The following is a 26,435-nucleotide window of genomic DNA, read 5'->3' as shown; positions in this document are numbered from 1 at the left end:
GAAGACATTCTTCCCTTTTCTTTTTCTTTCTTTCTTTTTTTAAAAGCATACTTCTTAGATGGAATTTTTTTTATCATGTTTAGAGTGGCTGCTGCATTTATTTATGAATAGTTTGTCCGATGGAATTGTGTTTCTGCTTGGTTGGAAGTTTCTTTCCTTGTTTAGGGTTTTGGAAGTAGTAGGCAATTTAATCAATATATGTTATAGGTAACTAAGTGTCCCTCTTTCTTTCTAAGTTTAGGTGGTTTTTTTTTGCTTAAGGTCCTTGATCACGTCACTTCTTGGCTATTGCAATAGCCTAGCTTTGGAGTTAGTTTATTTAGGCCCTTAATTGGAGTATTATTAATATTTTTGTGTATTGTTTATATGTTGACTTTAGTCTGAATTATAAATATAATACGTTTTTTATCTGATATTGCCTTAAAAACTATCTTCCAAAGAGCTTTCCCTCTAACCTGTCTTAATCTTTTCAATAACTATCATTCATTTTATTCTTCCTTCCTTCCTTCCTTCCTTCCTTCCTTCCTTCCTTCCTTCCTTCCTTCTTTCCTTCCTTCTTTCCTTCCTCTTGGTTTGGTTTTTCAAGACATGGTTTCTCTGTGTAGCCCTGGCTGTCCTGAAACTCACTCTGTAGACTAGGCTAGTCTCTTAACTCAGAGAACCCCTGGGATGAAAGGCATGTACCACCACTGCCTGGCTAGATTTTTAGTCTTTAGAATTGTGTCTGTGGGGTTGGAGAGATGGCTCAAAAAATATAGAAAGATAGAAAGAAAGAAAAAGAAAAGGAATTGCATTGAATCCAAATAGGAGTTTAATATGTTTTTGGAAAATTAATATCTATCTTATCTATCTATCTATCTATCTATCTATCATCTATTTATGTGTGGGAGCAGGAATGCCATGGTGTGCCTGTGGTGATCAGATGACAAATTACAGGAGTTGGTTCTTTTTCTCACCATGTGAATCCTGGAGATCAAACTCAGGTTGTCAGGGTTGGCAGCAAGCACCTTTACTCACTGAACCATCTTTGTGGCCTGGGTTTCATATTTTAATGTTCCTGCATTTTCTGGCAGCTATAGAAATACTGTTTATATGAAATGTAAAGATACCTTCAAAATGTTAAGATTGGGATAGAAATGTAATTAGTTGTTAGAATGCTTGTCTAGCATATAGGATGCTCCGGGTGTGACCCTCCACACCAGGTGAACTGAGTGCGGTGATACAGGTCTGTAATCTATGTAGAGAATACAAGACGATCACAGCCACACAGGGAGTTGAGACTAGCCTGGGATATGAGATCTGTCTCCAAAAAAAGAAAAAGTACTATCAAGAGTTAGGATTGTGGGCTAGGCTGGCAAGATAGTTCATTAGGTAAAAGTTCTTGCTAACAGTGCTAGGAATTGAACCCAGGTCTTCTAAAAGAGCAGTCATCGCTCTTAACTGTTGAGGCATCTCTCCAGCTCCACACATTGTTGTTGTTCTTACTCTAACGGTAGAAAATGTAATAAATGATTTTTTTTTTGTTTTTTTGTTTTGTTGTTGTTGTTGTTGTTGTTGTTTTGAGACAGGGTTTCTCTGTGAATCCCTGGCTGTCCTGGAACTCAGTCTGTAGACCAGGTTGGCCTCAAACTCAGAAATCTGCCTGCCTCTGCCTCACAAGTGCTATGGTTAAAGGTGTGTGCCACCACTGCCCGGTGATTCTTTTTTTAAATTAAATGACAGGATTCCTAAGATTTTTAACCATTTTGGGTCTCACTATGATAAATTTTTGAAATTTAGTCAGCAGCATTTTCTCAGTAGATAACTAATTGTTTTTTTTTACATTTATTTATTGATGTGTGTGTATGTGTATGTATGTGTGTGTGTGCGTGCACATGTGCATGTGTGTACACACTCACATCAGGGTCAGAGGAACCAATTGTAGGAGTTGTTTCCAACCCTTTACCCGTTTGGGTCTCAGAGGTTAAACTCAGGTTGTCAGATGCTCAGTGCATAAAGTGCTTGCTCTGCGGGGCCTGCTGACCTGAGTTTGGTCCTCAGGACCCACGGAGAGGTGGAAGGAGAGAACTGACTCTATAAAGTTGTCCTCTGGCCTCTACACAAGTGCTGTGGTTTGATTGTTTTTACTTACACACAAAGCATAGACAGATAGTAAGCCCAATAAACTCACTGCATCACCGAGTTAAAAAAAAAACATAAATGAAAGCAGGTGTGTTTATACATGCCTTTAATTCCAGCACTGTACTTTGGAGGCTGAGGCAGGAGTTTGAGGTCAGCCTGAACTTCACTGTAAGACCTTGTGTCTTGAAGGAAGAAAAATAAAGCAAACTGTAAGATAGACCTTTTCCTGTTTTGTCAGTTACTTATTTCAGGAAGAAGGCAACCTCTCTGGTTGATACTCTTCTCAGTTGAGGAATATTAGGTCTGAAATAAGGTTTATTTGCATAGTAACTAAAAATGTAAGAGAACATTGAGTAACTATAAACTTCTTACATTTTAATTTAGTGTGTGTGTATATCTCAGTGTATATGTGTGTGCACACATGTACATATGGAGGTTAGAGGACAACTTGTAGGAGTTGGTTCTCTCTACCATCATAGGGTCAGCAAGTGCCTTTCTTTACCCATTGACCCAACTCACTGGCCCATAAACTGTATTTTTTTTGTTTTTTGTTTTGTTTGTTTGTTTTTGTTTTGTTTTGTTTTTTGTTTTTCGAGACAGGGTTTCTCTGTGTAGTCCTGGCTGTCCTGGAACTCACTCTGTAGACCAGGCTGGCCTTGAACTCAGAAATTTGCCTGCCTCTGCCTCCCAAGTGCTGGGATTAAAGGCGTCCACCGCCCGGCTGGCCCATAAACTTTAAAGTCTAAAGTAAATGAAGTAAACTTGGAATGGGTTATGATTTGAGAACTAGCCTTAAAAATTAGGAGACCACTATAAAGTTATCTATAGATTATGTCTTTTAATTAACATGTGTGATATACCTAAATATTGGTTATGTTCCCCCATCCCCAGTATGTTGGAAACTAGAGGCTATAGCATAGGATGTTTAAGAGAGGTAGCTTTGGAATAAATTTCCTGACTTGATAATGTGTCTCTGCTACTTGTTAGCGTGCTTCTCTGGATAATTTACATGTGTTATATTTTTCTCATTTAAAAAAAAAAATGGAGGTGAGTCTAGGGTGACAGCTCCACTGGTCAAGTGCATTGACAGACATAAAGACCTGACTTCTGATCCTAGAATCCATCCAAAAAACTGGGCATGGTGGTACATGCTTATAATCCTAGCCTGCTTACCTGTACCTGTACATGAACATACACACAGAAAAAAAATGGAAGTGGTTCTGATCCTTTGGTAGGGTTACTGTGAAAGTTAATTGTGTGTGTGTGTGTGTGTGTGTGTGTGTGTGTGTGTGTGTGTGTGTGTGTGTGATGTGTTCGTATGAATGTCAGAAGGCAGTACTGATTGTCTTTCTGGATTGCTTTCCACATTATCTTTCATAGGACCCAACACTCACAGATTAGCTAGACTGGCTAGCCAGTGAGCTCTAGAATTTCTCATGTCTCTTCCTCCCAGTACTGGGAATATAGGCATACACTGCCATGCCAGGAGTGCTGTGATCCAAAGTCAAGGTCCTCATGCTTGTTCAGCTAACATGTTACCCACTGAGCCATCTCCCTAATTCCTACTTTTGTGTATTAATTCACTGATACTTTTAACAATTTCTTGACTGTTAGACACTGTTCTAGGTGCAGCAATGAGCAAAACAAGTCTTCACATTTTGAAGTAAGGGAAGACAATCAACAGATTCTTAAGTTTAATACACATATATGGCAGACATGAGAGCAGGGGAATTTTTCAGGTAGATACAATATCTAATGACTTGCCTTGGGTCAGGACCATATTCAGGGATCACATAGGAGGCCAGCGTGGGCTGGAGTAGAATGAAGAGAAAGTGTAAGAAATAAAAACAAGCTGAAGAGATGGCTCAATGTTGAAAGCATTTTCAGTGCAAGTGTGAGAACTTGAGTTCAGATTCCCCCAAACCCTTGTAATTTCAGGCCCCTATGGCAAGATATGAATATGAATAGAATCCCTAGAAACTTTCCTGACATACGCAGTGCAATGGCAGACAACACAGACCCTGTCCCAAACAAGATAGTACTCGACCAACGTTTGACGTTGTTCTCTTTCATACCCACACCTGCCAACACAGACAGAGGTGTGTACACATATTATGCATGCACCAACAATTTTTTTTAAAAAGAGTTGGAGAAAATTCTTAGTATTTAAGGGTTCAAAGGACTGGAGTTCTTTACCCAGTACCCATGCAGGGTGTCTCAGACCACCTGTAACTCCAGCTCTAGGGAGGGCTGATTCCTCTGGCTTCATAGACATCATATACTAAGACATCTGCACACACACATGGTGATTTTTTTTTTTTTTTTGAGACAGAATTTCTCTATGTAGACTTTGCTGTCCTGGAACTCTGGGTAGACCAGCTAGAGTGGCCTTGAACTCACAAAGATTCACCTGCCTCTGTTTCCAGAGTATTGGGATCAAAGGCATGAGCCCTGTGCCCAGCAGTAAAAATAAATCTTAAGAAAAAAAAAAGAGAGATGATGGTTAGGCAGTAATGTCACACACCTTTAATCCTAGAACTCTGGAGACTGAAGCAGGTGGATTTCTGTGAATTCAAGGCCAGCCTGATGTACAGAATGTAGATCCAGGACAACCAGGGCTGCACAATAAAACCCTATCTTGAAAAACCAAAAAAGAGAGTGGAGAGAGAGAGAGAGATAGGCACACACACACACACACACACACACACACACACACACACACACACAGAGAGAGAGAGAGAGAGAGAGAGAGAAAGAGAGAAGATGATATAGGTGGTGGTAGAGCATTATATTCTTTTTTTGGTTTTTCGAGACAGGGTTTCTCTGTATAGCCTTGGCTGTCCTGGAACTCACTCGGTAGACCAGGCTGGCCTTGAACTCAGAAATTCGCCTGCCTCTGCCTCCCAAGTGCTGGGATTAAAGGTGTGCGCCACCACCGCCCGGAGCATTATATTCTTTAAGACATTGTGAACCATTATAAGAACTTTGGCTTTCAAACTTGAGTGAAGGCCCCAGTGAAATGTCTCAGCAGGTAAAGGTACTTACCAACAAGCATGTCTATTAAATTTGATCTCTGGGACCTACATGATGGAAGGAGAGAACCAACTCCTTCAGGTCACTGTTGACCTCTATAGTATGTTACATCTGTACATGTGATCACATACATAGATCCACACAAAATGTAATGAAAAACTTGTTGTTATTGTCAACTATATGGCATTCCACTTCAAACTGACTTTTCTAGTTTCTTAGCTTTATATTTCTGTATGTGAGTTGATAAAAAAAGTTAAGTAAAAGCTATGTATTTTTACTATTTTCTCTCAAAGTGTTATTATTCTGATCTCTGAAATTTAATTGGTTAGTAGAAGTATACTTGGCTTTGGTTATTTTAGGAAGAGCTGCCATAATGTATTTATAAATAACTGAGTATAAATCTAGTTTGTACTATAATTTACTTTAAAAGATAACTTTAAGAGGCTGGAGAGATGGTTCAGTGGTTAATTTGTTGGCCTATAACTATTGGTAACTCTGGTTCCAGGAGATCTGATACCCTCTTCTACCTCCAAGAACACCATCCATGCACATGATACATAGACATACATGCAGGCGAAACACTTATATACATTAAAATAAAATAAATCTTTAAAAATTATTTTTAAAAAGTAGCTTTGAAAAGAAAATTTCCCTGAAGGTTCTTAGTTTCTCCTTTGGGCTTTGCCAGGAAGAAGAAATTCAAAGAAACCATGCCATACACATTTAATTTTATGTTAAAGTTGTTAGTACCTTATAATAATCAATATAGACTTATATATTTTCTCTTATTTATGTAGTTTTTTTTCTGGCTCAAGTTTAAATTAGGTGGATTAGACTGGTTGCAGTGTAATATTGACATGCCGGGGCATTACTATGTTTAAAAAAAAGAAGAACTTTTTACTCAGTTTTTGGTCTGTGTATGGGTGTTTTTTTAACGTTTTGTGTGTGTGTTCCCTCAGAGACTAGGCAAGTTTGAGGCCAGCCCAGGCAACACTGTGAGACCTAGTCTTAAAAAAACGGAAGACAGGGAATAAAAGGAGAAAGAAAGGAAGGAGAGAGGATGGGAGAGAAAACCCTTTTTAAAAGATGAAAAGAAGGGCCTTTCACTGTCATTTTATTCAGCAGGCCATATGACTCAAACCTTCCTTTTTCCTCAGAATATTCTGTCCTCTCAATTCTTCTTGTACAAAGCTGCTGTCTATTCTGACTGCTGTTAACCTTTAAGCATTCATAACCTCTTTATCTATACTAAGATAACTTCCGTACTTTTTTTTTTTTTTTTGGCAGGGTTTCACTTTGTATCCCTGGATGGCCTGGAACTAGCTAAGTAGAACAGGCTAGCCTCAAACTCATGAGATCCACCTGCATCTGCCTCCCAAGTGCTAGTGTTAAAAGCCAGGCCCAATTTCTCTTTAATCTGTCTATTTTTCATTTTGGCAACCAGTTAATGGTGCTACACAGCTGCTGGTCAGATCAGCAGTCTAACCCCAAGTGCACTCAGACCTTTCCTGATTTGGACCTCATTTGTCTATCAGACACATCAAACACAATTCCCACTTTACAAACAAACAAAAAAGTTTTCAACAAAACTTAAGATACATTAATCCACATATGTACTAAGCTGTTTATTCTCTATAATCACACCAGTAATTCATACATTTCTCCTCTGCTTATTTTTCTTAGTATGATTCAAACATTTAGTCAACCACTAGTTACTAACAGCTAGGTTTTGGAAACTGAGCAATTACTGATTCAGTTCCTATCGTAATGGAATTAATAGCCTAATAAGGAATAAAGAAGCTAAACTACTACTAATAAACATAAATAATTTTAAAAAATGGACCAGAAGAATGGCTCACAGGTAAAGGTACTTGCTACACAGCCTAATGACCTGAGCTCAACCCCCAAGACCCATATGCATGCATCTGTGAATACATTATGCAGTAACACTTTTGTTTTTGTTCCATTTAGCGGCCATGTTTTGACTTTTAGAAAGCTATCTGCTTAATTTAAAAAGTATCACTAGGTGATTTAGACTTGTGGGATATTAATTCAGAACTTGGGGGTTAGTCTTTTTCCAAATAATCATTAATTATAAAAGTAGCTGTCACATATTGAACTGGGACTGAGCTGAACTGCTTTTTGGTTTCTAGGGTTCAGTAATGGGACTTTAGGGTTGTCAGAGAAAATATATACTTTGTGTCTCATACAATATTTCGGACATATACTAAAAAGTATTGTTTATTTGAAATTCAAATTTATTTGGGTGTTTTATATTTGTGTTTGTTAAGTCTGGCAATCCTAATTTAGGGAAAGGCTGTTAACTGGACAACATCTTCTAGTACATTTTCTGTATAGTGATGTGTAATTTGATGCAGTAGATATCCGAATAGAAAATTCAACAGAAATTCACTAAAACAAAGAATCTATAACTTATGTAACTGAAAAGACCAAAGAGTAAGGGCATCTGGCTTGGTATGACCAATGCTATTAAGCTTTGATATTGTCTTTCTCCAGTTCTTTTGGAATTACAAATCTTTGTTGGCTTTTTTCTCAAGTTGGCTTTTCTGGTGATAAAGGTGGCTGCTGCCTTTGGCTCCTGGAATTACACGCATCCTTATTCATAGATGATAAAGATTATGTTACATAAGCATGACACAAAAATTGTGATCTTGGATGTAATCAGACCACCCCTATGTTCTAAAGGATCACTGCTTTAAGATCTGGGCAGCTTTTTTTGTCTAGACAGTAGCTATTAGAACTACTTCAAGGGTTTGTCAAAACACATACTGCTTGTCCTTACCTTCATGCTTTCTGTTTTATTAGGTCCCCATGAGTTTGAGTTCTAGGAATTTGTAACATGAGTGAGACTGGCTTTGCTATTCACAAACCACACTTTTAGAATCACTGCTATGACAAGCTCCCATTCCTGGAGCTGAGGAACAGGTCCCAACTAAATTTCTTACCAGTGTTGGAAAGGAACAAGGTATTTTAGAGAAATGATAACTGTGTCTATTGAAAAGAAAAAACAGATGCTATTTTTTAGATATCCACTTTTCTTCCCATTTATTTAGGCAATAGCTTCTTGATTTTTCTTAAAAAATAATTTTTATACCACTTGCAATCAGTGTCGTAAGGTGGAGATGGTCTAAAAGTAGGTTTATGGTCCACTCCTGATCAATAAGGGCTGTTGCTGGGTGATTAGCCGACTAGTGAATAGGGCAGTGATCTTTGTAGTATAGTTAATGAACATTCTATTTACTCTCTTCACTGATAATCTGAAAATGACATAAGCCTTATTGTCAAGAAGCTCAGACTATGATCAAGGAGACCCACATTGTTAAATACATGAATTACTTCCCTGTATAACCCCTTCATTTTCATCTGGCTGTCATCAAATGTACACTTTCATTTTATGAATATTGTATTACCCTTTAAATTACATTTCATTTATTTGTGTGTATGTCTGTGTCTGTGGTGTGTTCTGAGGGTTCCAGCCTTCAGGGTGATGGTCTTTCCTTTAAGGGTTTTTACATAAATCTGTATCTTGGTGGTAGTTCTACCACAGAAGGTGAACCAGAAAGAAAGATTCCATTTTTATAAAACAACTAAAATACAAAGTATATTTTACATCTTTTGTTTAGGATTGTACAAACACAAAAAAAGGTATGAAGGTATTTTTCATGCATTCATTTGATGGGATGTAGCAAGTGGACAAAACAATCCTTGTGTTGTTCTATGGGTGGGGATAAAATAGTTTGCAAATAAGAAGTAAATATAGTTAGGTAGACATAAGTAGTGTAGAAAATGAAGTTACTAGCAAAGGGAGGTGGAGGGCAGAGAAGGAATTGCTATTTTACTTTGAGTAAAGTACAGAAGGTTTCACTAATATAGTAACTTAACCTTACTGTAAAATATATACCAGAAATATCTAAAATATAAATGTGTAATTTAATGAATTGATACAAAGTGAACCACCCTATAACTACCACCTACATAAAGATGGAGATAGCCAGCTTCTCAGAAGTCTCAGGCATTCCTGTTTCCAATTAGACCCTTTATCTCAACAGATAATTATTAAGTTGACTTTTTATAGCAATTACTTTTTTCTTTATAGTTAAATCCCTAAATGATGCATATTATCTCTATCTGATTTTGAGTTTGTTATACATGGGATTTTGAAGAATGTATTTTCTTATTCTTTTCATTCAATATTATCTATAGTTTCCGTGTAATGGTAGTTTCTTTTTTGTTAGTATAAGGTATTTTGTTGTGTATTAGTTGATTTTTACTTTTTTCTTGGACAATTGCTCACTCTGTATCATTGGCTAACCTGGAACTCCGTATATAGGTCAGGCTGGCCTCAAACTCAGAAATCTACTTGCCTCTGCCTTCTGGGATTAAAGGCGTGCACCACTACCGTCATTCTTTATTTTCCTTTTTATAAGAGTTCTTGCCATAACCTTAGTCCACATGGATCAAAAATAACCTTCCCATTTTAAATAATCTTATTTTGGTTGTTTGAGATGGTTTCTTACTGTGAAGTCAAGACTGCTCTTAAACTTGTGATCTTTCTTCTCAGCCTCCTGAGTACTGAAACTCTGTGCATGTGTTAATGTATTCACTCTTCAACCTAGTAATTTTAATTACCTCTGCAGAACTCATTTAATCAAGTGATGGAACATATTCAGAGGATGGCATATGGACAATTTTTATGAGGGTAGTTATTCTGTCAGTAATTCTAAATATGAAGAAGATAAAATTTTACCAACCAAAAGCCGGACTTGGTAGTACATGTGTTTAATCCCAGCATTCTGGAGGCAGAAGTAGGCAGATCTCTGAGTTTGAGGCCAGCCTGGTCTATAGAGTGATTGCCAGGACAGCTCGTGCTACACAGAGAAACCCTGTTTTGAAACAAAACAAAACAAACACAACTGTATTTCGAAAAAGGAGTGAGACTGAGACTGAAGAGAGAAGGTAAGGATGGTGTTCTGTGAGGTGTAGAGCCATGAGAGTTGTGTGTTTGGAGGAGCTATGGGCATTTTGTTGTATCCAGGATGAAAAGTACCTGTGGGAAAGCTCTAGAAAAATGAGCCTGGAAGAGTGGTCAGAAACAAAGGCAGTGCAGGCCGTCTATGCTGTGTTGAGTTCAAATGTTATCCTGTCTGTAGTAGCTAGCTCTTGAAACAATTTGCTAAGCTAGGGTGGTTAGTTTTGAGAGTCAGAATAAGCAATGAAGGTAAGAAAAGAACCAGGGATGCGTTTTCAAAAAGGAAATAGATTCCTACCAGGATTAAACCCAAGATGATATGTGAAATATGTAGATTCTACTGTACTTTTCTGTAAGGAGGCCTTGATAAGACACACTTAGGGAGTGGAATAGACATCAAATAATAGATTTAAGAGTAAATATGAGGTGAGGAAATGAACAGGAAATATGTATCATCTTTAGAAAACTTATGAAGCAAACATGAAAGTTTACTAGTGAAGGAAGAACAGTTTATGTAGTGCAGGTTATCCCTGAACTTGCTATGTAGTCATGATGACCTTGAATTTAGGATTCTCCTGATTGTTGGGATTATAAACATATGCCGCCATGCCTGGTGTATGTGAGGCTGGTGTTCACACCCAGGGCTTCATACATTCTAGGCAAGCACTCTACTACCAGAGCCACATTCCTATCCCAGGAAACAGATTTAAGAATATTAGAGTTGAACTTGTTTCATATTTTCTGGCTTTATATAGGTAGAATTCAAAACAATGAGTCTGTGTGATTAGATGGACAGGAAGGTGCTGGATTTGAAGATATGAAGGGATTATTAGTTTAGCAAAGGAAGAGAGAACACTTTGTCTAACACTCAGAAGTCTGAACTTGAGTTTCAAGAATAATGCAGGTTGGATATAAAAATTGAGTGGCAGCAGAATTATTTTTCTGGTAAAGGGCACAAGAAGGGGGAAATAGGAAACAGTTCTCACTTGTGGGTTTGCTTTTCAGGGTTTCAAGTGCTTGTGGTCAACTGCAATCTGATAATATTAAATGAAAAATTCTATAAACAATTGATAAAGGTTAAATTGCATATTGTCCTGAGTAGTGTGATGAAATCTCCTACTGACCCATTACATCATTCATAGGACACGAATCTTCCCCTTTGTCACACATAGGCCCTGTCAGTCACGTAGTAGCCACTTTCATTATTAGACCTACTGTTGGAGTATCTCAGGGCTGGTGTTCGGTTAACCCTCATCATAGCCTAACCCTGTAACACAATGCCTTCTTCAGTTACCTCACTTTATCCCATCATTTAGGCATTGTGCCGTCATCACACAGTGTTAGAGGAGGGGGTAGATACAGCATAATAAGATATTCCAAGGGAAACCACGTTCACAAAACCTTTTTATTAACAGTATATATTTTTTTTTTTGTATTTTCTTAATCTCTTCCATTTAGTTTATAAGTTAATGTACAGGAGAAGATAGTATCTATTAGATTCAGGTATTATTATTGGTTTTAGGTATCTAGTTGAGATCTTGAAGTATATCCTCCATGGATCAGATTAGAGTGACCATTGGTCACTCTGTGGGATGGAAAGGTCATTGCTTATAGACATTCAGATAAATTACTAACAAAACAGTAATTTCAGTTGCCATTGGAAACTATAAATTGGAAGCGGCATGAATTTCTAAGCTGTTGTAATTTCCTTCAGGAGAATTCAGAAGCTGTGCCATAGTAATAGTAGAAACAGGGTTTTAGGATTTTCCCGCAGTGGTATGACAAAAGAACAAGGAGCTTGCTAGCTAGTTCGAGGCCAGCTTGGTCTACAGAGTGAGTTTCCGTATAGCCAGGGCTCCATAGAGAAACTCTGCCTCAAAAAACCAAAGTAAATAAATAAATAAACAAACAAATAAATAGGAAAGCGTTGGAGAAAACTCTGTTAGCCTTCATCCATATATATGCACACATATTTATATACACTCACATGTGCCCACATACATTTGAACACACAATCACATATACCACAGACAGGGTCTCATTATGTAGTACTGGCTGGCTTGGAAACTCACTATGTAAACCAGCTGGCCTCAGACTCAGATCAGCACGCTTCTGCTTCCAGAGTTCTGGGTTAAAGGTGTGCATCACCATGCCAAGCCAATGTATAGACCACTTGATGTACACTACCATGCCCAGCCAATATATAGACTACTTGGTTTGCTTCCATTCAGCTGTTGTAAATAGTTGGTTATTGATATGGAAGTGCTAATACCATACCTTTAAAAAAAAGATTTATTTTATTTATGTGTGTATACTGTAGCTGTCTTCAGACACACAAGAAGAGGGCATCAGATCCCATTACAGATGGTTGTGAGCCACCATGTAGTTGCTGGGAATTGAACTCAGGACCTCTGGAAGAGCAGCCAGTGCTCTTAACCACTGAGCCATCTCTCCAGCCCAATACCATACCTTTTAAGGCTCAGATTTTTTCTCTTTTGGATATATACTTATAAGCAGGATTGATGGATGGATCATATATTTGTTGACAATTGTTTTAGGTATTATTTTAATTTTAAATTATTTTTAGCCTGTACATGAATACTGTACACATATGTTGGGTACTATATGATGTCTATCTTAATGCTTAGATCAGGTTAAAAAGATTTATGTTTTTTTTTTTTTTTTTTTAAATCTCTCTACCTTTTCCAGCCCATGTCTTGAGCATGATAGGCAAATACTTTACCATTGAGTTGAGCTTCATCTCCAACCCCTATCCCCTGCCTTTTTTTTTTTTTTTAAAAAAAAAAGAAAGAATCTCTATATAGCTCAGGCTGACCTTGCATTTGAGATCCTGCTTTTTTGCCTCTCAAGTGGAAGGATTGCAAATCAACATCTTAATATTTTACATGTGCATGAAATCATGCTGTATTTGTCTTTCTGTGTCTTAATTATTTCACTTGACATTTTTCTATTTTCATGCCACAAATAACAGAAAGGGTTTCTCTGTGTAGCTTTGGTTATCTTGGAACTCTCTCTGTAGATCAGGTTGGCCTCAAACTCACAGGGATCTGCCTGCTTTTGCCTCCAGAGTGTTGGGATTAAAGGCCTGTGCCATCACCCAGCACCCTCCACACATTTTTTTTTTTTTTTTTTTTTTTTTTGGTTTTTCGAGACAGGGTTTTTCTGTATAGCCCTGGCTATCCTGGAACTCACTCTGTAGACCAGGCTGGCCTCGAACTCAGAAATCCGTCTGCCTCTGCCTCCCAAGTGCTGGGATTACAGGCATGGCCCACCATTGCCCGGCCAACCTTAATCTTTAAAAAAAAATTATATTTATTTTATGAGTACAGGTGAATGCCTAAGTGCATCATGTGTGTTTTTGGTTTCTGAGGAAATCATAAGAGGGTGTCAGCTCCTAAGGAACTAGAGATACATACAGCTGTGAGCTTGCCATGTGGCTGTAGGAAGAGCAGTGTGTGTTCTTAACCACTGAGCCATTCTTACTGAGCTAAGTGTTACTGCATTGTGGTTTGATTTGCATTTTCATATGATTATTGATACTGAATATTTTTTCATATACTTGGTTTCTTTTCTCTCTCCCTTTTTTTTTCTTTTTGGTAGAAGTTAGCTGATGGAATTTTTAAAGTCAGATCCATATAATTTTTTATGAGCACAAATAATTTTAATGATTTATGGTAAATAAGAGTGAAGTTTAAATCCATTAGGGAAAACATGAAAACTGCAAGCTTTTCTATAGAAGGAAGTAAAACTTCCTAGTGTTAAAAGCCTAACATAAACCAACTGCATAAAATTCAGCATTTAGAGTACTCAGAAATACTAATACTGATAGGGAAAAGTTAAAAAAATATGAGGGGGGGGGCAAGGCAAGAAAATGAAACATGGACAAGAACCCTCAAAGGCATTTTTAGATACAGGAATTCACAAGAAAGGAAGAAATACAAACAAGACCGGGAATGAGACCCTGATGTAACACAAAGCAACTGAGAGTCAGAATAAATAAAAATAATAAAAAACTACTACAACCAAAATCCCCAGATTTTTTTTGTTGTTGTTTGCTTTTTAGACAAAGTTTCTGTGTGTAGCCCTGGCTTTCCTTGTGTTTGTTCTGTTGACCAGGCTAGCCTCAAACTCACAACGATTTGCCAGCCTCTGCCTCCCAAGTGCTAGGGTTAATAATGTGCACCACTACCACCTGGTCAAAATCTCCAGATTTTACATGGCTTAATCCAGATGTTACCCAGATTTAGAATATGATTTGAATGAAGCATAGGCAAGAGTTGTAGACTTACAGTACTATTCACCCTGGCAAGCCAGAACCAGGAAATATTATTTTGTTTACATAATATACATGAAAAAATAGCAGTATGTTAAGGGAGACATTATGTAAGGTGTGTTTTCAAATGATGAGCAGAATCTCAGACTTTCTTAGTAGTGGATCTGGAGACGACTGGCTTCATGGCCTCCTGTGTTCTGAGCTGGTATACACCTACCCAGAGCTTGTCAAGCTCCCCTGTTTGGCTTTTGACAGCAAAATTGTTGGTTCTCTTAGCACCAATTTCTGCAAACTTTAGTGCCACAAACACCTCAGTTTCTGAGAAAATTCATCAAAGAATCCTCTTCTTTAAAACCATTTTAAAATTATTGATTTTTGTCCATTTATAATGAGAGCATGCAGGCCTGACAGGTCAAGCTGCCCTCATGCCCAGGTACCCTTCCTACTTCTATGCCTTGGCTGTTTCAGTGTCAAGAGGAAGCTCTTCACACTCGTACTATATATTTGCTGCTATGGCTTTTGTGTAGGGTGTGGTGAAAGTGTCATGAATTGAGAAATCTCCACCTTTGACCACCCACCAAAATAAAAACTTTATAAAGAAATTAAAATTGGGTGAGTTCAAGGCCAAACTAGGTAACTTAGCAAGATTGTCTCCAAAATATCCAAAGGTTGTGAGTTTGTGTATGTGCAGCTTCCCCCCAACCTCTGCAAGAGAGAGAGAGGGGGGGGGAGAGAGATTGATTAAAACTAGGGGCCTGGGGTTATAGTTCTATGCTAGGTAACTAGCATGTACAAGATGTACAAGACCCTGACTTCCATTCCCAGTATCACAAATAAAAGGTAGGCAAGGGGAAAGGTAAAGAGAAAGAGAAAAAGGAATAGGGAAGAAATTAAATCTTCACATAGACTTATTTTAGTAATGCTCAGAAAAATTTATCACAGATTGCTTCTAATCTATTGAACTGATGGTATTTGTTTTCTAAACTGGCAAGACTTTTAAGAAATGATGACAGACTGGAGAGATGGTTCAGTGGTTAAGAGCACTGACTGCTCTTCCAAAGGTCTTGAGTTCAATTCCCAGCAACCATATGGTGGCTCACAATCATCTATAATGGGATCTGATGCACTCTTCTGGTGTGTCTGTAGACAGCAACAATGCACTCACATATATAAAATAAATACATCTTTTTAAAAAAAGAAAGAAATGAGACAAAAAAAAACAAAAAAAAAAAAGAAATGATGACAGTAAAAGAAGTTAGAGAAGATTGAGGTATGCACAGATACGTAGTAGGCAGATAGCCAATGTATACAATAAAAGTATGCACAGATATATAGTTGACACAAGTATGCATAATAAAAGTATGCTGCATGAGCCAATTTGGCACTAACACCCAGTGGTTCACATCATGATTTCCTAATGCATATACAAGATTTTAAAAATGAATAAATGTGAAGAAAGACCAAGAAAAAAACCCAAGAAACTAAAATACAGTATAAGAAAAAGATAATAGCAATAGAACTTTTCTCCTATAGTGGTATATTTAGATAGATGCTTTATTATAACAAAGGCAAAATAAATCATACAGTGATATTCTGTTTACTAAAGAATACAAAATTAATGATAGAACACTTGTGGGTCTGACAAGTAGTTCTGATGCCATCTGACTTATTAGTCTTTGATAGATGCTGATAAAACTGAAAGACCTGATCAACAAAAACCACAGGCCATTTGTAAAATGAAAACTTCTTTGCATTTGTAAAATGAAAACTTGTTTGCAGTTCCCAGTGTGGAACCCTGTGCCTCATGTATCCTTCTTGAAGACTCTACCACTGAGTTTTAGTCCCACCCTAAGGAGAACAAAAAGAATCTTAAAAGTAGTTTAGGCCTCTAAATAAATTCCTAATCTAGTACCAGTTGTATTATTTTTCAATTTAAAGGTGAACAATGTAAATGGTTCTTCTTTTTCACATAAAGTAAATGATCAAGAATATCACAATGGTTCTGTTCTCATGAACCATGCATGTTCAACTTAAAATGTTCACATTTTATGACATTTAGCTGTCAATTGGAAGCAGTTCAAAGACCATTAATTACGTAGCTGATAAGCTAGGTGGAAGAAGCCATCTAGACTGCTCTGCTGAGCACTGGGTGACAATGAAACAAGATTTTTATAGATGATGTATTTCATATAGAAGTGCTGATGTCTGGTATGCAACTTTGTTGGTAGTCTGAGTCATGTCACTGGCTTGGGCTTTCTACTGAGGACCTTGTCTCCTGCTACAGCAGTGAGCTTAAGAAGGTCATTCTGTAGGTGATGTTTAAAGTTTACACCCTCCCTCCCCCAAAGAAGTAGCATCCATCAGATAGCTTTAGCAACAGTTGCCCTCTGTTGAGCCTGCTCCTCTACCGACCTCCAAGAACTAACTTCCTGTTCATGTACTTTGCAAAGAGGCCAGCATCTATTGTGAACCCTCAAGCATACACTTCAAAGGACTTAGAGCTTTATCATCAGGAATAATGACATGAGGAACTGTTCTGTCAAACTCAGCACATTTGTAGCCTTAAGAGCTATCTCAAGTTTGCTGAGCATCTTCTGTTGTTATGAAAGCCACTGCTTACAGGCCCAGTAGCCCATTCTTCTGCTGCCTGGCATTCATGGCTGAGCACTGCCTAGTTGAGAATGATTCATTCTTCTCTGGTAGCAGCAATAATAATTATCTTATGTTCTTATTGTCTGTATGATCAATAGGCTACACACCAAATTGTTGACAGCATTCCTCAAGGACATAATAGGACAGTAATGCCTTGACTGTATCTATGTGACCGTTCTTAGTTACATGTTGGACTGGTGAGTGTTTCTGATAGCCAGTGGTGTTCACCAAAGCATTGTTCTGGAACAGCTATTCTATACCTTCAGGTGCCCATGACTATAGGGTTCATGCAATGGTGTTTATCCAGTGTGGTCTTTAACTTTTGGGTCATTTCCATTTTGCAAAAGGTATTCAATAGATTACCATCTGTTGCTTTTAATAGAAACAACATGAAGCAAAGTCTCTCCTGTGATTTCTTTTCCTGGTGTAGTATTGGGTGATGACTTCACTGTGGAGGGGCTCGACATCATTTGTGAGTTGAATTATTCAGCAGAATTGGAGGTGTACCCAGTGAAAGTTTAAGGGAATCATCTGATATGGTAGTTTCTCTGAGTGTGACATCAATTTAAAGTTGGGTTAATGGCAGTGAAGAACAGTTGATCAATAGTACTTTTCTGCAAGCTTATTTCTCTATTGCTACTTGGAATGTTGCTTTCACATCTCTTAGAAGTAGGATTAGGGGGCCTGATGCAGTGGTCACAGTTTCTATTATACCTTAGTGAGAGATGATCTTTTACATAGACCTTCTTCTCGTGAGTCTCTTCACCCTTGTTCACAGTGTCTGGAGACACTATATGCTCAGCCAATTATAAAGAGAGTCTAAGATGGTGGAACATGCCTGTAATTCAAGAATTTGGAAGTCTGAAGGAGGAGGAGCATGAGTTCAAGGTTAGCTGGGGCTACATAACTATGACCCTGTCTTAAACCAAACAACATAAACCAAACCAAAACCAATCAAGAAAATCAAAACAAACAAAACCCAAAGAACCTATATTTTTTCTGATATATATGTAGAACAAATAAGGTTTTTGGTTCAAAGATCACTAAATACTTGCATCCTTTGATATACCAAGTCAATAGAAAACGTAGGTTTAAAATTATGGTTCAGGGTGGGTACTAGTGGTTAAGAGCACTCAATATTCTTGCAGAGAATCCAGATTTGGTTCCAGCACCCACATGCTGCTCACCGTTACATGTAACTACAGTTCCAAGGGATCCAATACTCTCTTCTAGCCTCTATTGACACCAGATATACATGGTATACTCACATTCAGGCAAAGCAATTATGCATTTAGAATAAAAATAAATCTTTAAAGCCAAAACAAAAAACCCTAAACAAAAACATCAACTATTTTCAATATTTATTAATAAAAATAAAATTTAAATTAATAGTTAAAACAATTTATTAATTTATCAATATTATTATCACATATATATGTGTAAGTCAGAGGAAAACTTGTAGGAGTTAGTTCTTTTGTTACTTCATGTGGGTTCTGGTGACTGAACTCAGGTCTAGGCTTGGCAGCAAATGTCTTTACCTGGTGAGCCATCTCATCAGCCCTAATTACTTTTTAAAACTTATATTTGTTTTTTTGTTTTTTTTTTTTTCCTTTTTTTGGGGGCGGGGGGGTTGTTTTTGAGGCAGGGTTACAGAGATCCACCTGCCCTTACTTTTGCTGGGATTAAAGGCATACGCCACCACATCAGGATCAAGCACTACCAAACTACTGAACCATCTCTCCATTCTCATGAAATAGTCTTTTAAAAAGACATATTTTGAACCAAAAAATATGTGTGTTTGGTGATACCCATCACCTAATCTTGGCACTCAGGGGGCAGAAGCAGTTGGATCCCTGAATACAAACTCATCCTGGTCTACATAGTGACTTCCAGGCTTGCTGGGATAACAAAGTGAGACCCTGTATGAAAAAGAAATATAAACAAAGATATCCTTGGCTACCCATGTTCAAGGCCAGTCTGGGATACATGAGAGACTCCATCTAAAGAAAAAAGAAAAAATACAATTTAAAGAAAAACATGTCTTCAAAGATAAAATAATACTTTAGTTTTGTTGAGAGAGAAGCTCAACCAAACTACCTGCTGGAAACTACAGATTTCTGCCTTGATGACACTAATATACAGGTTCTGTGTAGTAATTAGCTGTTTTAATGTTTTCATTCAGAGATGAGTGTTGCCAGCAACATCTGATGTGGGATTGGGATTTAGTTGACAAAGCAGACTGATGGTTAGGGTGTAGGGAGAGGTTAATGTTAAAGGAGCAAAAGTCACTGTGGGGGGGGGCGGGATTTCATTTGTCCACGCATGAGAAAAATTATTCTGTACTTCAGTGCTACGTGCCAGGTGTTCAGTGAGGTCTGGATGGAATGTGGCAGCTCAGGGATGCTGAGGAAGATAGTGTCTAACCATTGCTTCTGTAAAACAGTTGATTAAAGCTTTCCCCCCCTTATTTTAGAAAGTCGAATGTTTTGTTTCTTACTTTTGTTTCTACAGAAGGCTTTCAAAAAGTTGAAAATTTAATTAAAATAACACATTTTCTTTCCATATAACTTCTCTTTCTCCCAGAGTAGCTTGATTAAGTGGTTATTTTTCTAAGTATATTTGACCATAAACAGTTATAATACTCTGAACAGTTCTAATTTGTTGTTGTCTTGTGCCTTTAAAGTAAAATAGTTTTGGTCTAGGGCCTATATTTTAAAGGCTTATTTTGTTTTATTAGTTATATATTCCGAGCCCTTTATAATACCTAGTTATTTACAAATATATGCACTGGGATTTTTTTGTTTGTTTCTGAACAGTGATTAGTAAAATTGATATCATTTTTCTAGAAATTCAGGATATGGATCTATTAACATGGTCAGTTATAATACCATGACTAAAATTTTCTACTAGAATTTTTGATAAAATATTTCAGGTTTGTTGTGTATCTTTTATTGACAGTTCATTTGATTTTGATAAAATTTAAACTGGATAATCCTTTAGTTTGTTTATATTTAAATACCCTTAGTACTGCAGTAATATATAGCCGAGAACTGAATGAAAATTTTCTTTTTAATTTTGACATTTTTTTTAAGCTGAGAGTTTTTCACATCAAGGACATTTGTGGGAGAAAAGATTTACTATTTAGAGGGTAAACATGTTTTGTTTTGCTTTTGAGACAGGCTCTTACCATATAGTCCAGGCCTTGAACTCTGAATTCTCCTGCTAAAGCCTGCTAAATGTTGGGATTACAGGCCTGTATCACCAGGCCTAGCTAGAAACTTAAAAAAAAATTTGAGAAACTAAGAAAGGGAACTATTGAGGGACATTCGTTGACATTTTTTTTTAAAGATTTATTTATTTTATGTATGTGAGTTTACTGTACACTGTTTTCAGGCATACCAGAAGAGGGCATTACATCCCATTACAGATGTGGTGAGCCACCATATGGTTACTGGGAATTGAATTCAGGACCTCTGGAAGAACAGTGAATGCTCTTAACCACTGAACCATCTCTCCAGCCCACATTCTTTTTTTTTTTTTTTTTTTTAGTTTTTCCAGACAGGGTTTCTCTGTGTAGCTCTGGCTGTCCTGGAACTCACTCTGTAGACCAGGCTGACCTCAAACTCAGAAATCCACCTGCCTCTGCCTCCCAAGTGTTGGGATTAAAGGCGTGTGCCACCACTGCCCGGCTCTTTTTTTTTTTTTTTTTTTAAACTTAAAAAAGTTATGTGTACAGGTGTTTACCTGCCTGTATGTCTGTGTACCACACATTGTGTGGTTGGTGCCCATGAGGCTGGATGAGGGCTTTGGATCCCCTGGAGCTGGAGTTATAGAGAGTCGTGAGCCATTAGGTGGGTGCTAGGAATAGAAACCAGGTCCTCTAGAACATCATCAGTGCTCTCAACCACTGAGCCATTACTCCAGCACCCTGTTCTTTTGAGAGATCTCATTATGTATCTCAGTATCTCATTAACTATCAACATCAAGCTTCTTCTCTGGGATTATGATTTGCTGAAGCCTTAGATATCATTAAAATTTTTAGTAATAATGTGTTTTTAAAAATACACATGTATTTTTTTAGGCACACCACAGTACAGTGTACGTTTAACTTACTCTAACATTGATGAACCTAACATTACTAATGTGATATGCTTTATTGCAGTGCTTCTTAATGTGGTCATTTATGTATACACCCATAGTTTCAACAAAGTATGCCTTATGATTGCCCATTTGAAACCCAGTTCATTGGTTTAACTTTAGCATGATATCTGCCTGTTTTAAACTTTTCATTATTTCTGCTGTTTTCAGGAGAGGATTCACTTCTTTTCTCAGCTGTGTTTGGTGTCCCTGAGTCCACAGTCTTCATAGTTATTTTCCCTGAACGTGGGAATTGACCATCTGTTCTTGTCTCATTTCTGTGCTGTGATGACAAAAAGCAACTTGGGAGAGAAAAACTTACTTAGGTATAGTTTGGTACAGTTTCATGGTCTAGCTCATTACTGTTGGGAAGTCAAAACAGGAACTTGACAGTTACGGTACATCCACAAATGGAAGCAAGAACTGAGTGCACACACTTGTGCTGCTTGCCTTCGCCTAGCTTGACTTCTTCATTCATGTAGGGTGCAGGACCCCCTATCTAGGGAGTGGAGTCACTCACACTGAGCTGGGTCTCCTCCCCATATCCATTAACTTAAGACAGTCTCTCACAGACGTGCCCAGAGGCCACATCAGTGTAATCCATCCTTTACTGAGGCTCTTTCCTTGTGATTCTGTTTTATCAACCTGACAATGAAAACTAACCCTCAGGAGGCTGGTGTGATGGCTCTGTGGTTAAGAGTGCTTGCTACTCTTCCAGAGGACCCTATTTCAGTTCCTAGCACCCATATCAGGCTGCTCATAACAACCGAGGGGGTCTAGTTCCCTCTTCTGGCCTCCAGGATCCCTGTACATGTTCTACATGTTCTACACACACACACACACACACACACACACACACACACACACACACAATTTTAAAAAAAATTTTGAGACAAGGTTCCTCAAAAGGTAGTTCTGGCTGTTTTGGAACTCTCTAATGCAGGAGTTCCCAGCTTGGCCTAAGACTCACAGAGATCCTCCTACCATTGCTTCCATCAATAAAATAAATCTTAAAATAAACAAAAGCTAACTAACCATCACACAGACCTTGTGTAGGATGCGGAGAGAGGAAGGTAACTGCTTGGGTACTTGGTGGAACTGGGAAAAAGAACTGAAGGTTTGACTTTTTTTTTTTTTTTTTTTTTTAATATAAGCTGATTCAATTTTGTTTGGTGGCATATTCTTTATTTTTTTTAGATTTATTTACTTATGTATTTTATGTTTATGAATGCTCTGTCTACATGTATGCCAGAAGAGGGCATTTGATTCCATTATAGATGGTTGTGAGTCACCATATGATTCTTGGAAATTGTACTCATGAACTCTGTAAGAGCAGTCAGTGCTCTTAACTGCTGAGCCATCTCTCCAGCCCTTGGGGCCCATTCTTGAATTTTTCCTTCAAAGCCACATTGTACCTCTTAATTCCTGCAGGCTACAATAACGTGAATTATATTACATTTGACTGAATTTCTTTTCTTAGGCTTGTGTTTAATTTTAGAGGCTCTACCAATTCAATTTTGTCTTTTTTTCCCCTTTATTAGTTTTGTTGCTATTCTCTGTTGTCTCTTTCCTGAATCTCTTTACTCTGTTTAACTTTCAAATGTGTTTTATTGCCATTTGGGATTGATCATAACTTTTTTTTTTAGCCCATTTATGTTTTACTATGTATCACTGCTTTGTTACTTTCATTGTTGTATGACATTGTGTTACATAGAGATGAATCACAACTTGTTTCATCTCCTGCTATATACTCCCCATATAAAGCCCACTTTGGGGGTATTACAAGTTGTTTAGCTATGAATATCATATACAGGTTTTTTGTGGGTATTTCATTTTTCTTGAATATGTAAAATTGTTGAGCCGTCAGGTGACTGTCTAGCCTTTGAGGATACCAGCTCTTCTTTATGGAGCTCATAATTTTTAGTCCCTAGTGTTAGTGTAGGTAAGTGCCTTCCTTCCTCTTCACTAACTTGCTATTCTGCCTTTGAATTATAATTACTTTAATGGGTATAAAATAGTGTCTCATTATGGATTTGTTTGTTTGTTTGTTTGTTTCTCAAGACAGGGTTTTTCTACATAGCTCTAGCTATCCTGGAACTTGCTCTGTGGACAAGGCTGGCCTCGAACTTAGAGATCTGCCTGCCTCTGCCTCCCCACACAGTAAAGGTGTTCACCACCACCAGTTGGTTCATTATGGAATTTTCGTTTTTGAAGATTATTTATTAAGAACTTCAGACTTGTCTGGAAATATCCATGTATCTCAGACTGATCTCAAACTTGTCTACAGCCTCCTGAGTACTGGGAATGCAGACATGCACATCACACCCTGCTAAGTGCTGGGAATGCAGACATGCACATCACACCCTGCTGAGTGCTGGGATTGCAGACATGCACATCACACCCTGCTGAGTACTGGGAATGCAGACATGCACATCACACCCTGCTGAGTGCTGGGATTGCAGACATGCACATCACACCCTGCTGAGTGCTGGGAATGCAGACATGCACATCACACCCTGCTGAGTGCTGGGAATGCAGACATGCACAATCATACCCTGTTGAGTGCTGGGAATGCAGACATGCACATCACACCCTGCTGAGTGCTGGGAATGTAAACATGCACATCACACCCTGCTGAGTACTGGGAATGCATATATGCACAATCACACCCTGCTGAGTGCTGGGAATGCAGACATGCACATTACACCCTGCTGAGTGCTGGGAGTGCAGACATGCACATCACACCCTGCTGAGTACTGGGAATGCAGACATGCACAATCACACCCTGCTGAGTACTGGGAATGCAGACATGCACAATCACACCCTGCTGAGTACTGGGAATGCAGACATGCACATCACACCCTGCTGAGTGCTGGGAATGCAGACATGCACAATCACACCCTGCTGAGTACTGGGAATGCAGACATGCACAATCACACCCTGCTGAGTACTGGGAATGCAGACATGCACAATCACACCCTGCTGAGTGCTGGGAGTATAGACATGCACATCACACCCTGCTGAGTACTGGGAATGCATATATGCACAAGCACACCCTGCTGAGTACTGGGAATGCAGACATGCACAATCACACCCTGCTGAGTGCTGGGAATGCAGACATGCACATCACACCCTGCTGAGTGCTGGGAATGCAGACATGCACAATCACACCCTGCTGAGTGCTGGGAGTGCAGACATGCACAATCATACCCTGCCTTTCTGGTTCTGGTTTGCATTTCCTTGATGACTGATGATGTTGAGCACCTTTGACTGTGCTTGCATTAGCCTTTTTGGTCAGGTTTTTGTTTGTTTTGTTTCTTTGTTTTTTAAGAAAAGATTTCTCTATGTAACAGTCCTGGCTGTTCTGGACTCAATTCGTTGACCAAACTGGCCTCGAACTCACAGAGATCTGCCTTTGCCTCTACAGAGTGCTGGGATTAAAGGTGCCCGCCACTAGGCCTGTTTATGTTTTGACTATTTGTATATACTTTTTGTGTGTGTGTGTATATGTGCAAGTCACATGTGTATATAGTAGTCAAAAGATGGTTCCCTCCACCTTTATGTGGGCCGGGACAACTTGAACTTAGGTTACCAGGCTAGCTCAACACACATCAGGATTATACAGTGAGACTCTATCTCAAGAATAAGAATATATAAAATCCAGTATGGTGGTACATTGCCGATATTCAATATAGTATTAGTTATTGCAAGCTAGATAGAGTCTTCCTGTTATACATTAGTCACTTAACAGTTTTTGGAATGAATTGCTCAGGTTAGGGCTCTACTTATGTTTCAAAGATGTGAAGTTTTACCTGGTGATATTTCCAGGTAACCAAAATGCTACTGTAATTGAATGCAGTGTTTTATTTAATGAGGAGGAAAACCTTTATATTTCAGGCACCTATTGGTAACATTTCAAAAGGGTCCCCTTGGCTAACACTAACCTGACAGCTGATTTGATTGAATCCTGTTTCACATTGATTATTTTGAAGACCCCCAAACTCGGGAGACCCTTCCTCAAGTCTCGGGAAATCACGACCAACCAAAAATCACAAGAAACCATACCTGGATGCAATCAGCAGAGGCTTATTGGGGAGAGTTGGCTAGCCAAGGTCAAAACTGCTCGTCCACGCAGGAACAGAATTTTGACAAAAGGCCAGCAAGCTGAGGGTTTTTTTTATTATTATTTTTTATTTTTTTAATAGCATGGGGTGGGGAAAGGAAGGAATTTTTGTGCGGTTACACATGATTGGTTGTTTTACAAATTTTGAACATAAGCAGGCTGTAACACTGGGAAAACCTCAAGGGAGTGTGGGCGGGTAACCAAGAACAGTGGAAAGTTAGCTACTTCTTGGAACCACCCAGATGACTTGCATCTTCTCTGTGGTCAGGAATGTCTTCTTGCTTTGGGCCTTCCCCACCCTGAGGCTTGAGGAATGTTAATCTAGCAAGTATCCTCTGATTCAGGGATAATGCCCTCCACCCGGAATGTGTCCCGGGGCAGTGAAGGCCTGAAATCTTACATTCAGTTCCGCCTTCTGGGACCTGCATTCTCTTGCTCAGGTTTAGGGTAAAGAAAAAGCCTATATATATTTCATAAAATGGTCTTTATAATTTTTCACTCTACAATTTCACACAGCAACTATTCCTGGGTGAAGAAATTAGAAAATGAATAATTTTCATATACAAATAACATATATTTCTCTTGTAGCTCTTCCACCAAAGCCGCCTAAGCCAATGACATCAGAGGTTACAAATGGAATGAAGGACAGTTTTGTTTCTCTTCAAGATGCAGAGTGGTACTGGGGTGATATTTCCAGGTAACCAAAATGCTACCGTAATTGAATGCAGTGTTTTTTAATTGATTTTGAAATAGTAGTTAAGTTGTTTAATACTCTATTGGTTTTCATTTAAAGATTACATTTCAAAAAGTAACCCTTCAAAAGTGTATTTAGGGTCTGTTTGTTTGTTTTGAGAGAGAGTTTCACTATGTAGTTCAGTCTGGCTAGAAGCATGTTCTGTAGACCTTATTGACCTTGACTTTGTCCCCCTGCCTCAGCCTCCTAACTGGACAGTTTACAGGCTTGCACCACCATGCCCATCTGTTGTGCTTTTTCTTTTTTAAACCCCAACTGTTTGTGTCAAGGCAGGTTCCAGTTGATGGTGCAGTGCCATTGTAGATCACCTTCTGCACTTTTCTTAACCTTG

The 26,435-nt window shown here is 38.3% G+C and overlaps 1 protein-coding gene and 1 pseudogene across 2 annotated transcripts in view; one reads left to right on the top strand and one right to left on the bottom strand.

Annotated features, from left to right (window-relative positions):
• Positions 1-26,435, top strand: part of Pik3r3 (phosphoinositide-3-kinase regulatory subunit 3) — an 84,131-nt gene that overhangs the window by 16,512 nt on the left and 41,184 nt on the right. For both annotated transcript variants that reach the window (XM_076934401.1, XM_076934400.1), the window contains exon 2: positions 25,939-26,047. In XM_076934401.1, coding sequence (XP_076790516.1) covers positions 25,965-26,047 — 83 coding nt within the window. In that variant the 5' untranslated portion in view covers positions 25,939-25,964. The remainder of the gene's footprint in view (positions 1-25,938; positions 26,048-26,435) is intronic.
• LOC117708350 (BRCA1-associated RING domain protein 1-like) lies at positions 16,608-17,926 on the bottom strand (annotated as a pseudogene).

This window comes from Arvicanthis niloticus, chromosome 5, assembly GCF_011762505.2.
Source record: "Arvicanthis niloticus isolate mArvNil1 chromosome 5, mArvNil1.pat.X, whole genome shotgun sequence".
Taxonomy (NCBI): Eukaryota; Metazoa; Chordata; class Mammalia; order Rodentia; family Muridae; genus Arvicanthis; species Arvicanthis niloticus.
Note: the sequence above shows the minus strand (reverse complement) of the source record. Positions and strands in the feature narration are given on the sequence as shown.